Source organism: Otolemur garnettii, unplaced genomic scaffold (assembly GCF_000181295.1).
Source record: "Otolemur garnettii isolate 467f Iridium unplaced genomic scaffold, OtoGar3 scaffold00016, whole genome shotgun sequence".
Taxonomy (NCBI): domain Eukaryota; kingdom Metazoa; phylum Chordata; class Mammalia; order Primates; family Galagidae; genus Otolemur; species Otolemur garnettii.
The window spans coordinates 18329824-18344107 of record NW_003852411.1 but is presented as its reverse complement, the minus strand read 5'-3'; the positions used below and the strand labels follow the sequence as shown (position 1 = coordinate 18344107).

Below are 14284 nucleotides of genomic sequence, written 5' to 3'. Positions count from 1 at the left end.
TAGCAGTATTTCTATGCATTTGTTAAATATAAGCCCTACCCCAATAATAAGACCTAGTGATAGGCGTGGCTATGCAACATATCTGCATAGCCACGCCATGCATTTTGGTGGGGAGCGGTAAGGAAAACTAGAATACCTTTTATCTGCCACAGCTCCTTTCACCAAGCTGTTCGCCCTTGCGCAGTTGCTTGTGTGGTAACTGCAGTCGCAGGCATCCTATTGCGCACTTGGGAACAGCTAGGGGAAAAGAGTTCATGCATCACTAGCACCAACCCCACCAATAAGGTCGGCTCCCCTGTCAGATTCCAGAAGAAGATGACTTAACTGTATTTGAATAAATGTAGATTGTTGTATTATACTTAATAAAAATAAGACATCCCCTGAAAGTAAGCCCTAGTGTGTCTTCTTGAGAAAAAATAAATATAAGACAGTGTCTTATTTTCAGGGAAACACAGTAGACCTGGGGATTCCAAAAATCTGTAGTCTAATTTTTTGACAGAGAGAAAACAATTACATAACTCAAATGATTTTTTTTCTTTAATTAGGAACTTGAACATCAGAGAGGAGCCCTTATGAATGAAATCCAAGCTGCAAAAAACTCTTGGTTTAGCAAAACCCTGAACTCTATTAAAACGGCCACAGGCACCCAGCCACTGCAGCCGCCACAGGCCACCCAACCACCCAAGGAGAGCACATAGTTCCAGCCTCACCCAAGCACAAGAGCACAATGATCAAAGCAATGGAAACCTAGGAGGATTATTCCTGGTGTCCCTTTGAAGGAAAGTCAAGGAGGCCAGAAAGCAAGCCAGGATCTTCAACAGCTCTGTCTTTCTTGTGTGACACTTTTCAAGGGTTGTTGTTTAAAATGACCTATTTTATGTTGAATACCTATTTTCCAGCTTCTTCGTAGAAGGCCATGATCAGATCCATAATAGTATTACACATTATTTTATATGCCTGATGGTTAGTTGGAAAACAAGTAATTCAGAACTAAATGCTTTTTATTTGGAACTAATTATTCATAATTATTTTTATTTACATAAAAATGGAGACAACTATTATTCCAAGGTTGAAGAGATAGGAAGATCTTTGTTATTAAAAAAACTGAAACTTCTTAATTTTTCAGGATTTATTTAGATAAAGCACACTGTGGGGCTAGTCATGACCATGGTCACATTTCCACCTGGAAGTGACTCCTAGGGTAGAAATGATCCTGTCTGAAGGAAAGAACAGACAAGGGATTGAACAGTCCCCAAAGATTACTAGTTTATTTTCATTTTCTGTTGGGTACATCTGGGAATGAAGTGCCAAGAACTGTGTAACAGACGACGGGCTATTGAGAATACAGACTAAGTAAAAGGAACTGAGATTTTGATAAACGCAGGATAAAATCATTTGGGCTCTGGTGTTCTAACAAATACTTTTAAGAACTACATATAGGATTTGCAAGTCCTTAAGTATGACTGAATAGGAATATAGACGTGACTACTGGCAAAAGTAAAGTGTATATTGCAACTCACAGACGCAGGGAACTTTCCTCAGAGAAGCCTAGAAAGGTCCAGTTTCAGCCATCATGTTTAGAGTGGACTACAGAACCAGTGACAGAGTATTTCATTTAATGTTGACACATACTTGCTAAGGAAACACTAATATACTGTCATTTTGTTAAAGGACATACTGTTGAAATGGGAAATAGAGGTCAGCTTTACATTATCTTAGTTTAATGTTGGACAACTTTTCTTGATTTCTGTAGCTCTCTAAAACTGTGCCATTGGTACCTGTAGATAAAAGAGATACAAATGAGTTTGTAACATTTTGACTGAATATAACCTTTATAGACATACTTGTCTCACAGAAACATAAAAAGCTATTGTTTAAATATTGGTGAAAAAAATTTTCAATTATATTTAACATGCCTAGATAAATAGTTCTTGCAAGAAATTCTTTGGTAAGAGCAAAAGTAATTTTCCTATTTTCTAAGCTATGTTGGAGTGCTCTGATCTTTTCACACCAAACTATGATCAGATATGTACAATAACATTTATTGACACTCATCCTTGGCTTCATTGTTGAATATATTGTTTGCAAAAGATCTTAAATTCTGTAGTGCCAGAGTGAGTCTCATCTGTGCCATATGTTGCAATTAAGTGACACACTGTTAGATACAAGAATTCAGTAAGAGCCATCTCAACCCCAGGAAGATACACCAAGTTGCTTGTGGTGGATCTTTTCTGCTAAAGTAATCTTTTAAGTTCTAAAAAGTGAAATCCCCTTCATCTGTACATGTTTAGATCATCTCCGTGCGTACAACAATTTACATGGTTGTTATCTGTTACACTCACCAGATAATACTTTTCTTACAGAAATCTTTTTAATTGTTTATCATAACAGTTTCTTTTTACCAAAAGGAAAAAGAACCCAGCATTCCAAGTATCTATGTTGACTTTAATATTCTCTACATGGTGGTTTAGATAAGCTAATTTTTTTTTTTTTTTGTAAAATATAGTGGCTAGAAAATTTTTATCTTGGTACTTGTTTCTGTAAATCATTTAGCATAGTCTGTTAGCTTTACCAGTACTTTATGCTTTGATTCTATGAAGCTCTGTGCCAGTTGCCTTATCAAATGGCCAGCTAAATTAAAGATGCTCTTTTGTGAATTTCATAGTTCTGTACAGAGCTCCTTTTAACTTCCAAAAATAAGTACATTCCACAGAATGCCTGAAGTACAGATGAGGGAGAAATAGAATACCTGTAGGTCAATTTCTTATTTGTAGACCTGTTTCAATTCCATAGTCTCCTTTTTTTTCTTTGAACAAAATCACTAGGTGCATACATTCCAAAAAGTTTGATAAATCTATCTTTTGAGTTTTGTTATTCTTTCAGAAGACTATGAGGCAGAACCTACATTTTTTTTCTTCAGCCTCATATCATACTTGAGTATGTCTTTTGGTACCATAAGTCCCTCACTGCAATGCCTTTGAGTCAGTAGTAGCAATAGTGAAAGATTGGAAAGAAAATTCATAACTTGATATGTGATATGATTGTTCATACAATATGTTGTGATAGCAATATTCCAAATGTGTCCTCTACTGCCTATTGTTTGAAACGTGCATCCCAGCATGAAGTAACTACTAGTTTTATTTTCACTTATTTTAAGATACATTTGAGAATTGCACCTCTTTCTCTTAAATTTCATTTAGAAATCAATCAGCCAAATATCCAGGAAATTAACTCTGTATGAAAGATATTTCTAAAAATGCAATACTTGCAACATCTGAAACGTGATCATTTATCTTTTTATTAAATTCTATAGAATAAATTAATTAAATTCAACTTGATAATTTAGTTCATTAGCTTTTATATCTTGAGAATCTTTGCTTAACACATTCTTTAAAGCTGAAAGAAACCAAGCTGAATTTTGCACTGCATATGTTTGCTAGCTTCCCACATCCTGAGCCATGTCATAATTTGGTTATATTTAGTTATGTATAATTTAATGCAAAAATATTCTGTTACCTAATGTTCTGTTTATGAGTGCCTATCAGAAACACTAATAGGAATACCATGTCTTTCCAGACAACAAATATCTCTTCTCCCCTCTCAGTTATTAAATTAGTAATTTGTTCTTCATTAGCTTCCTTAAATTTCCATGATAAGGTAGAAAAGCAACCTTTCTACTGCTGTTAGGATATTTAATAGTATTTATCTTGTTTCATTTTTTAAAAAAATTTCAATCTTTTCCTTTTGTGTATTAATATTTTTTTTTCCAGTCCCTACTCCATTTTCTTAAAATAGTTTTCAGTTAATACATATAACTGGTGGCTTCATTTCCTAGCTGAAGTGAGAAAGCCAAGAGAATATAAAAATCCGGACAAAGGAAACGAAGAGTAGACGCTTGGCCAGATAAGGTGGCTCATGCCTGTAATTCTAGCACTCAGGGAGGCTGAGGTGGGTAGATTGCTTGAGATCTGGAGTTGAGGCCATCCTAAGCAAGAGTGAGACCCAATTTTTATAAAAGATACAAATATTAGTCTGGTGTGGTGGCACATACCTGTAGTCTCAGCTATTTGGGAGGTTGGGGCAAGACAATTGCGTGAGCCAAGGAGTTCGAGGTTACGGCAGTGAGCTATGATGACACCATTGCACTTCAGCCTGGGCAACAGAGGAGACTCTTGTCTCAAAAAAGAAAAATAAGAGCAACAGAGAGACCCTTAATGGAGTCAGTCGCCCACGATAAGAATTACATGTAACTATATAAGGCATTGACCTTTTTTTTTCCCCTGGCTGAAATCAGTCTACTAACTTATTCCACCAACTCTGTGCATCAGTCACTGAAGTTGTGTGGTTGATTTTAGGGTCTGGCCAAAAGGACATTTTTAATTAGCTCTGATTCTCTTGCTTCAATTAGAAATAAATAAAAGAATGAACAAATTCTGTTGTATGATCTGAACACTTTCAGGAGAGTGTACATGCGTGTGTGTGTGAGAGAGCGAGCGGTGGAATTTTATAGAGTATTCCTCCCTTCCTCTTTTGTTTACCTGGGTGCCATGCAACCAAATACACATTGAAATTTCAAGACAGGGTGATGAAAGCCGTAAGGCTAGAAACAGCTCTGTGGTCTGTGTTTCCTATTAGATATAAAATTTAACTTCTCTCTAGTCAACATTCTGAAGGTCACACTGAGTTAGAACTGTCCCCAAACATTCTTCTTCCAAAGAGGCTTCTATATAATAGAGACCCTTTAACCTACTCGCTAAATTATCTTTCAGAATCTAACCAAGTGAGGACTTCCGTGTGGGCTGTACCTCAATTGGAGATACTGTCCTTGGGTTATAATGGGAAAAGTGGCTGTTTATGAACTTTTGGTGACTACAGTCAGTTGTGTGACATTTCTTTCTATGTTTCCATCTTAAAGACTACATGTCCAGCTTATCTTTAAATGAATTTGCTACCTGCTATAAAAACATCTTCATCAATATATCGCATTCTACCTACCCCATTTGTGGCTTATCATTAGTGATATTCTGAAAAGCTTTATCTAAAAATCATCAAGAAATAGAACATTTTATTTTCCTTTTCATTGGCAATTAACATGTAAAATCTTTTCCACTATACCATTATTTTTAATAACTAATATATATCGTATAAAATGTAAAAATTGAATTGTGCAACTATAAATGCATCAAAAGACTCTGGTGTCATGAAAGCACAAGAATAAAGCTGGAGATGGTCCCAGAATACAAGATGTCCCAATAGCCTTTTGCATCAGTTTGTCTATTTCTGGTACTTTGCATAATGCATGGATCCTTAGTTCAAATGAGGGAAAAGTTTCTCAGCTCCATTTCCTTTCTTTCAAATCCCCACCTTTCCTTTGCCAAGGAGGTAGTAAAAATTCTGAACTATTTTCATGAATTCTGTGATTTTGCCCATGACATCGCTAATGAAAACAGGTTCTAGAATAAAGGAGTTGATTAGTCCAAACCAGGGGTCCTCAAACTGCGGCCCGCCAAGGACATTTATCCAGCCCGCCAGGTGTTTTGGGGGCCGCTGCCTGTCCTGCTTAGCGGCCGACTCGTCCTGGGCCTGCAGTCCGGCCCTCCAACGGTCTGATGGACAGTGAACTGGCCCCCTGTTTAAAAAGTTTGAGGATCCCTGGTCCAAACAGTGCTAAGTGACTACAAAAGAAACATTAGTGATCGACCTCTTCCTTTATTTAAACACTGACCAATTAGATGTTTCCATAGCTCCCTGTATTATGTATAGTACACTCTATAAATGTAAATGTAATGCTTGTTTAAAAAAGTGCAATTTATTGTACATTGTTCCAACAAATGTTTACTTTTATAATCATTATGAATTTGAACTGGATTAGTATCTTCTTTTCCTGTGTGAATGAAGCCTTGTGCAATAAACAAATGCAACCAAGAAGGTAACAAGGTGATTGTTTTTGTGAGCCAGTGATGTTCTTAATGCTTTGTGTTGCCCCTGTATTCCCATTAAATAGTAATAAACATTTGTTCTTAAGTCCATATATGTCTTTCTCAATTTTTTTTTAGTGGGCTTTACTCTGATTCATTTGAACCCAGTGTTTATGTAACACTTTTTACCTGGCACTACAGTTGTCAACTTTGAAAGAAAACATACACAGAATATACCTTGCGGGAGGCGCCTGTGGCTCAGTGAGTAAGGCGCCAGCCCCATATACCGAGGGTGGCGGGTTCAAACCCAGCCCGGCCAAACTGCAACAAAAAATAGCCGGGCGTTGTGGCGGGCGCCTGTAGTCCCAGCTACTTGGGAGGCTGAGGCAGAAGAATCGCCTAAGCCCAGGAGTTGGAGGTTGCTGGAGCAACTCCACTGCACTCTACCGAGGGTGAAAAAGTAAGACTCTGTCTCTCTATAAAAAAAAGAAAAAAAAAGAATATACCTTGCAAAATCATAGCCTGTATAGCACCACTGCAGTGCCCTATTTTCCACTCTATTGAAGTTCCTTGGTTTCAGCGACAAAAAACCCTTGAAAGCTAGCTTAGTAATTTTAAAAGTCAATTAAAAGGAAATAGGGCCATCTATATCATGGATCCCAAAGACCAAATGGGTAAGTCTGAAGAGGCACTGGACAAGGACTGGAATGTCATCAGGACTCCAAGCAACTGTTCTATGATCACTCTTCTGCTCATCCTGCCAGGTAATACCTGCTTTATTTATTCTCCCCTCTCTGAAAACACGCTTGTTCTGATTCTAAGTAGACAACTACCAAGATAGTCAGCAGAGGTGGACTAGCATCTCAGTGTACCAATTCCAAATTCGTACAAACATCTGATTAGCTAATCCTGGATCAGGTGACTCCTGCTAATCTTTCAAGGTATAGCAAGATGGGTGATACTATATAATTCAAATAGAACTTGACAAGCTCTCTTGAAAGTGGAGGCACTTTTAGAGTTCAGAGAATCCCAAAGGTGTCTACTTTGCCTTTGTATTTTGTTATGGAAATCCACGGAACCTAAGCGAAAGCCAAGAGATTGGTCAGCTCCTCTTAGAATTCAGCATGTAGTTAAAAATACTGATCAGAGGTTGTAAAATTACAACTTGTGGCCCAAATCCAGAACCAAAAACATGTCATTTGGTCCATGTAGAATTTTAAACAATGAGGTAATATTAAACATTAAAGGTAAAGCAGTCAAATTTTTTCAAAAGGGCTCATTTTGATAGCATATACTAAAACGGAAATGATACAGAGAAAGCTAGTATGGGCCCCTGTGTACAGATGACACTCAGATTTTTGAAACATTCTCCAGCAGTGTCAACCCTAAATGTCAAATATATGAGGATAGGGAGAGCAAAATATCCACATTTGCTCCTGATGCCAGAAAAGTGGCGCCCCAGACAGCTCAGCCGAGTGGGGCTTGGGGACCTGCCACCTCTGCCTTGGTGGCAGCAGCTGGCAGAGGAACCAGCAGGTTGGAGCAAGTGGATGGGAGCTTCTCTTCCCCCACCAAAGGCTCCAGTAGAGGGGCGCTAGAGGACCTGCTGGCTCTGCCTAGGTGGCAGCTGGCACAGAAACCAGCAGGCTGGAGCAAAAGGGGGAGCTTCCCTCCCCCAACAGAGGCTCCAGTAGCCAAAAGAACCGAACACGTGCAGGGAAAGACACTGGCTCTGTGCTGTCTCCTCACGTGGACTTCGATTCCTGCAGTGCATCCCTGATTGGTCCATTTTCAAAATCTATTCACGATTAGTCTATTTTCAAGCCCCAAAAGCTCATTGGACAACTGCCCCTAGATAAGCCAGAGACCCTGAGCACAGATTTATAAGAGCTGTAAACACAAGGTGGTTTGCTCCTTTATAAAAGCTGTAAACACTTGCAAGGTTTGCTCCTTTATGAGAGCTGTAACACTCGTATTATAAAACCTATCTTACTGCTAATTTTACTCTACAAGGAGGTTTGGCTTGTTATAAGAGCTATAACACTTATACCTGTTGAATAAAACCTATCCTGTGGTCCGTCGCTTCATTCTTCAAACCGCCGAGACCAAGAGCCTAGAAATACAGTATCAAAAATCCAGTAACACTCCCAATTGAGAATGACTGTTAAAATAGTAAAAAGAGGAATAAATTTCAGGTATTATAAAGACCAGAGGGCAGGCATGATGACTCACACCTATAATCCTAGCACTCTGGGAGGAGGAGGAGGAAAAATCCCTTGAGCTCAGGAATTCTAAGCCAATCTGAGCAAGAATGAGACCCATCTCTGCTAAAAATAGAAAAAAAAAATCAGCCAGGTGTTGTGGCAGGTGCCTATAGTCTAAGGTACTCAAGGGGCTAAGGCAAGGAGGATTGCTTGAACCCAGGAGTTTGAGGTTGCTGACCTTGTGGCACTCCAGCCTGGGCAACAGAGGGAGACTGTCTACAAACAGAAACAAAACAAAAATAAAACAGGATAAGAGGGTAGAGAGAAAGGGTAAGTAAGGTCAGTAAAGATAAAATTCATAGAGTGATTGGCACCATGGTTTTGATCTGTAAACTTGGCTACCTTGCTCCCAAGTTAACTATTCAAACACTAAGTGTTGCTGAGAAGGTATTCTGCATATGTAATTAAAGCCCTTCATTAGTTCACTTAAAGATTATCCCGGATAACCTGCGTGTCCCTGATTCAATCAGTCAAAGGCTTTAAAATCAGGACTGCAGTTGGTTTCCCTGAAAAGCATGGAGTGTCACCCTGCTTTTCCAGACAGCTTGTGTCTTCTTCCCTCCTTGACTTCCACTGGACAAAACCTTCAAACTATTTGGGGAGTGGAGGGAACCTGCCTGTATCCTCCACTCCTGCCTGCTTGGCCTGCGGATTTTGGTCTTGCTTAACCAAGTCCAATTGTGTAAGCCAATTCCTTGATATAAATATCTATTCACCTCCTACTGATTGTCCTTCTTTTTTATTTTTTTTTTTTTACAATTTTTTGGCCCGGGCTGGGTTTGAACCCACCACCTCTGGCATATGAGGCCAGCACCCCATTCCTCTGAGCCACAGGCACTGCCCCTGATTTTCCTTCTGACTGAAACTTAACACAGCCTGGACAAGCCTCCCTAGTGTTACTTTTTAGGGACCTAAATACATTGAAAAAACATGGAAGAGCATTCTGGGTTGGGTAGAGAGAAAGCAGAGTACAGACTTGAAGGCGATAGGAAATCTAGTGGGTTCAAGGAATGACAAAATGCCAGACTGTTTAAACCAGGGAGGTGGGAGATGAGTTCTGTGAAGACAGGAGGCTCATAAAGGTGAGATAAGATCATATGAACATTAAAGTTCACAGTAAGCAGTTTGTACTTTAAGCCTAATAGGAAGCTGTGAGAGATTTTTAAGTAAAGGGATATAATGATTTGAAAAGATTTCTCTAGCTGCTCTGTGGAAAACTAACTATAAAGGCACAGTGGGGAAACAGAGAAACCAGTGAGGAAGCTAAAAATTCAAACAAAATAATGATGGCTTGGTCTTGGGTGCATAGGCTAGGAAAAATACCTTTTCCTTCCACTCATCTTAAATTTATTGGCTGGGGTCCCTGTAACGAAATGCAGATCTTTTTAATGTAAGTTTAGTGTTTCTTTTGGTAGATGTGATGAAGAATAGAGTTCTGGGAAAATCCGAGAGGGCAAAATGAGTGATGTAGGATTAATAAACTGAGGTCAACTTAGCAGGGCCTCATGTTCATATTCCTGTGTCTGTGTTTTCAGAGGTAAGGATACTCCTTTCCTCCAGGTATATGGACAGCACCGCTCACAGGAAGGTCAAATGATCTAGTTCAGGGCAAGATGAAGGAAGGTTAGAGACATTCTTGCACAGGAATTCCTTCAGTGTATGGCACCTTAGCACACAATTCTCACAATTGTGCAATTGCCACAACTGTCAATGTGCTAAGGTGCCATATTTTGAGGTAGCATGGGGTTCATCATATCAGGTGTTTCTCAATATATTCCTATATAAAAGGAAGGTGCTAACTCTCGACATATTTTGAAGATTATGCCAACAAGACATACCATAAAATAGGATGTAGGGCATGTGACTGAAAACTCCAAGTATGACTCCTTGGCACGAGCAACTAAGAGAATGTGATGACCATTCATTGCATTAGGTCAAGCTTTCACCCAGTGTAATGGGATATTTGTTCTTACTAAATTATTTAATAATTCCAGGTTACTGGTTGGACATTTAAAAAGCTGAAGTATAATTAATACACAATGAAACACACAGATCCCAGGAGTTCATTTCATGAACCTTGAGAATTGTTATCTATCAGTGTAACATTCCTAGTATCTTGGAAAATTTCCCGCTGGACCGTCTGTATAACCTACAAAAAGAAACTTCTCACACAAATATAAATGTATGGCTTAGTATTTCTAAAGTTAACCCATCTGGCCGACATGCAAATCAAGAAAAGGAACATAACCTGTACTTCAAAAGCCCCCTGGTGGCTCATTTTTGTCATTGTCTTCCCCAACCAAAGCTTTGAGGGGTTTAGACGTCAACGCCATTTCTTTTGTGAAATTCACGCAGGCTGTTTCGGTAACCTATTTCTGGACAGTTACTTCCGATTTTTTACTACGATAATAGCCTCCATTTTTCTAGCAGGTTTCTTCCTTCCGACTTACAGATTCTAGTCATTATCTTGGGCGATCTAAAACGTGCGGGCTATTTGACCTCTCAGGGTTAAGATTTCAACCGCCTTGCAGACATCTTGATGCCAGAGACTAAAATAACCTGAAAAGTGGGCTTTCCGGGATCTCCTTGAATCTGAGAGACTAGAACCAGGACAGAACACAGACCCAGGAAAAGCAATTTCCTATTTTCTTAAATAGTTAACAGGCTCACGAAACCAAGGGGAGCGCCAGAGACTCTTTCAACGGCCTGAAAAGGTCTGAGGCAGCAGGAAAGCGTGCTCCTCGAGTGCCAGAGGCAAAGGCTGGACGGAAACTGCGGTCACAGCAAGGTCGCCTTTTGCCAGCCACCTTAACCCCGGGGCCGGTCACGTGCCCAAACCAACCCCACCCACTACCGCGGCCAGTGATGACGCCACCACGCCAGAGATGCTAGACCGCTGTGACGTCTCCAGCGCGACAAAACCCACTGAAAATTAAACCGTTCCCTTCAGGAAACCTCCAGGCCTAACGCATTCATTCATTCCCGCTTCCGCATAGCTAGACTGCCTCCTTTCCCCTTTCTCTCGCGTAAGCTCACTAGCTTAGACAAGATGGCGGCCTGACTCCCGAAGAGGACGAAAACAAACGACTCTCCAGCCAACTTCCGACGCGGACTCCGAAGATGGGTGCGCTATTTCCGGGGCCGGGTTAAGGCAGCCGTTCCGAGTTGCGGCTGCGCAGCCAGGCAAACGCGGTTGAAGCGTAACACTGCTGTTGTCAGGGCGGGAGGAAGAGGCGGTTCTCGTCTCGAAGTACTGGCTAGCTCGCGAGAGGTTGACGTTGCCGGAAGGCTCGGCGGGGGGCGGGGCCAGGCTCGACGGGGCGGGGCTGGGGGAGCGGGCGGTGCTCCCGGTGGGTGGTGGTGGCGGCCTCGCGAAGGTTCCAGAGCTGGGGCGTGCGGAGGGTGGGCGGTGATCGCGCGCAGGTCGGGTCGGGCGTACGCACAGGCTGCGGGCGCTGCGACTTGTGCCGTGGGGTCTGCCCTCGGGGTGAGCGTGCTTGGCGCTGCATTTCCTGCTCCCTCCTGTGTGTGGCTGCAGCTTGGGCTTCGGCCTGACCCAGCCCCACTATGGCTTCAGCTTTGGAAGAGGTAAGGGGTCCGGCCTCGTCTTCCTCAGCGGCCCCAACTGGAGCTGCTTCGCTGGTCATTCGCTCCCATCGCGCCGTTTGTGTGTGCCGAACCGCCCAGCGGTGACCCGATCTCGCGCCTTCCCCCGGGGCCGCCTCCTTAGTCCCTCCTGCGGTGTTGAGGCCTCGGGTTTCCCCTCGGGCTCGCACCCCACTCACCTGCCGCGACCCCTGGCTCCAGGTCCTGGTGCGGGTGGGCGGCTGGGATGTGTCGTGATTCTTGAGTGCAGGTAGTGCCGATGGAGGATGTGTGAGGGCTGGTCACCTTCACGTTTCCCCCAGGCCCTTTCCTCTCCCATTTTATTAGCTTTAGGACAGGACTCTTCATTAAATTAAAGATGTTTGTAAAAACCGAGTGTCATTTCGTGGCAGAAGGCAGTTGGAAGGTAAGTCCTTGTCCCAGCACTTTCTTAGTCACATCTGCTCAGTGCATTTGAGTAGCGGTGTTACTTGGGGCAAGTTATTTTGCTGCTTTGTGCCACAGTAGTATCTAGTTCATAGAATTTTAAAACATTAAGTATTATTTCTGAATATTTAAACTAGTGCTTGGCAGGCAGCAATCTGCTATGTAACGGTGGGAAACTGGACTGTTAAAAAAGCTCTCTGAACTCTGAACGTGGAGAATGAACTTTTTTGGAGACTTAGTTAAGTTACAAGATGGAGATATGACTTGCATTGCTCTTTACTTGGCCGTAAGTAGGATGCAAAGACATGGTGCTGTTTGTTACAGTATCTAATAAGAACGAATACTGGGAAATCTCGAATATCTTTAAGAAAAAAGAAATCTTTAAATGAAGAAAAATTAGGAGGTATGTGTGTCTTAAGTATTAATCAGAGTATCTTACTACAAGTTTTAAGATAGACCTTGAGTACCATGTGCCCTGAGAACTCTGAGTGGCTTTACAGTCGCACATGAGATAGCTCAGTGTTATTTTACTGCTCTTAGAAAGAAGGCATTTCTCAATTTAGGTATTTAGAAATATGCACTAAAAGGCACTTCATTTTTGTTTGCTTGAGCTAAAATTTACCTTTTTAGCCATTTTAAAGTGTACAATTAAGTGGGTTTTTGGTATATTATGCACAGTAATATGCAAGCATCACCACTGGTTTCAGAATATTTTCACCACCCCACAAAGAAACCCATTAAGTGTCTTTTAAACAATTGCTCCCCATTCCTCGGTCCCCTAACACTGAGAACCACTAAGCTACTTTCTGTTTTGTGGGTTTGTCTATTCTGGGTATTGCATATAAATGGACGCAAACTATGTACAGTCCTAGGGTTTTGACCTCCTTAGCATGTGTTCAAGTTCACCCATGGTATAGAATTTATCAGTACACATGGCACACTTTTATAATTTTTACGGCTAACACTCCATATATAGCACATTCATTTTGTTCAGCCATTCATCAGTTGATGAACATTTGCGTTTTTGACTATTATGCTGCTGTGAATACTTGTGTACACGTTTTTGTGTGGGCATGTTTTCAATTCTGAGCGGTATCCCTAGGAATGGAATTGCTCGATCATAGGGTACCTATTTGAAAAACTAGACTTTTTAAAGTGGCACCATTTTATATTCCCGCAAGAAATGTATGAAGGTTCCCCTTTTTCCACATCATGGTCAATATTTGTTATTTTCTGGGTGTTCTGTTATTCTAGGGTCTGTCAGGTGGTGTCTTGAGGATTCGATGTGCATTTCGCTAATGACTAAAGATGTTGAGCATCTTTATGTATTTGATGACCATCTGTGTATTTTTGGAGAAATGTCTGCTTAAGTCTTTTGCTCATTTTTGAGGTGTTTTGATTTTAATGTCTCCAAGTGAAGAATTTGGAGATATATTACAAGATAAGCTTGACTATCCATGGGTAAAATGAAAGGTAAATACTATTTTTGTATTTGGAAAACAAATGAATACCAAGGCTGTAAGGAAAATTGCAAGATAATAGATAAAAAACTGCTCTACCTAGGACCTCTTAAAGTATGTATGCAGAAGAAGCACCTAAAGGATCACCTGTCTGGTTTCCAGTCTGCAAATAACAGAACTGAGGAACTACCTAAAATGGGCCTGGTTTAAGTTGCTTGGGTGGATACCTTACAAAAGAGTACGTTTCAGCCCAAACTGGTAATATAAAAGGGCCTGGGAATTCCTTACTTAATTCTCAGTTTTTTTCCTGCATTTGGTAGAAAAAAGACTCCTGTTCCAGTCAAAAAGGAAAAAACTCTTGTACCAGACTATGGACTTGGTTAACAAAAAAAAATAAAAATGTACCAAGCCTAAACAGTACACTCATTTTACTTCTCAGTATGTTCAGTTTTTTGGTATTAGAATCAGTGTGATTTCTTTTTTTTTGAGACAGAGCCTCAAGCTGTCCCCCTGGGTAGAGTTCTGTGGCATCACAGCTCACAGCAACCTCCAACTCCTGGGCTCAAGTGAATCTCCTGCCTCAGCCTCCCAAGTAGCTGGGACCACAGGC

At 41.0% G+C, this 14284-nt stretch overlaps 2 protein-coding genes and 1 non-coding gene across 3 annotated transcripts in view; all 3 read left to right on the top strand.

The window, feature by feature from the left end:
• LOC111723821 (rab GTPase-activating protein 1-like) overlaps nt 1-2655 on the top strand; it is a 4137-nt gene extending 1482 nt beyond the window's left edge. Inside the window, exon 2 of the mRNA XM_023510851.1 lies at nt 546-2655. Coding sequence (XP_023366619.1) covers nt 546-698 — 153 coding nt within the window. The 3' untranslated portion in view covers nt 699-2655. The remainder of the gene's footprint in view (nt 1-545) is intronic.
• Nucleotides 2656-7192: 4537 nt separating this feature from the next.
• LOC111723881 lies at nt 7193-7296 on the top strand. Its single transcript, XR_002772326.1, has one exon. It is a non-coding gene; the product is annotated as a U6 spliceosomal RNA (small nuclear RNA).
• A 4227-nt stretch (nt 7297-11523) lies between these two features.
• CACYBP (calcyclin binding protein) overlaps nt 11524-14284 on the top strand; it is a 12227-nt gene continuing 9466 nt past the window's right edge. The window contains exon 1 of the mRNA XM_003785690.3: nt 11524-11770. Within this exon, the coding sequence (XP_003785738.1) occupies nt 11750-11770 (21 nt within the window). The 5' untranslated portion in view covers nt 11524-11749. The remainder of the gene's footprint in view (nt 11771-14284) is intronic.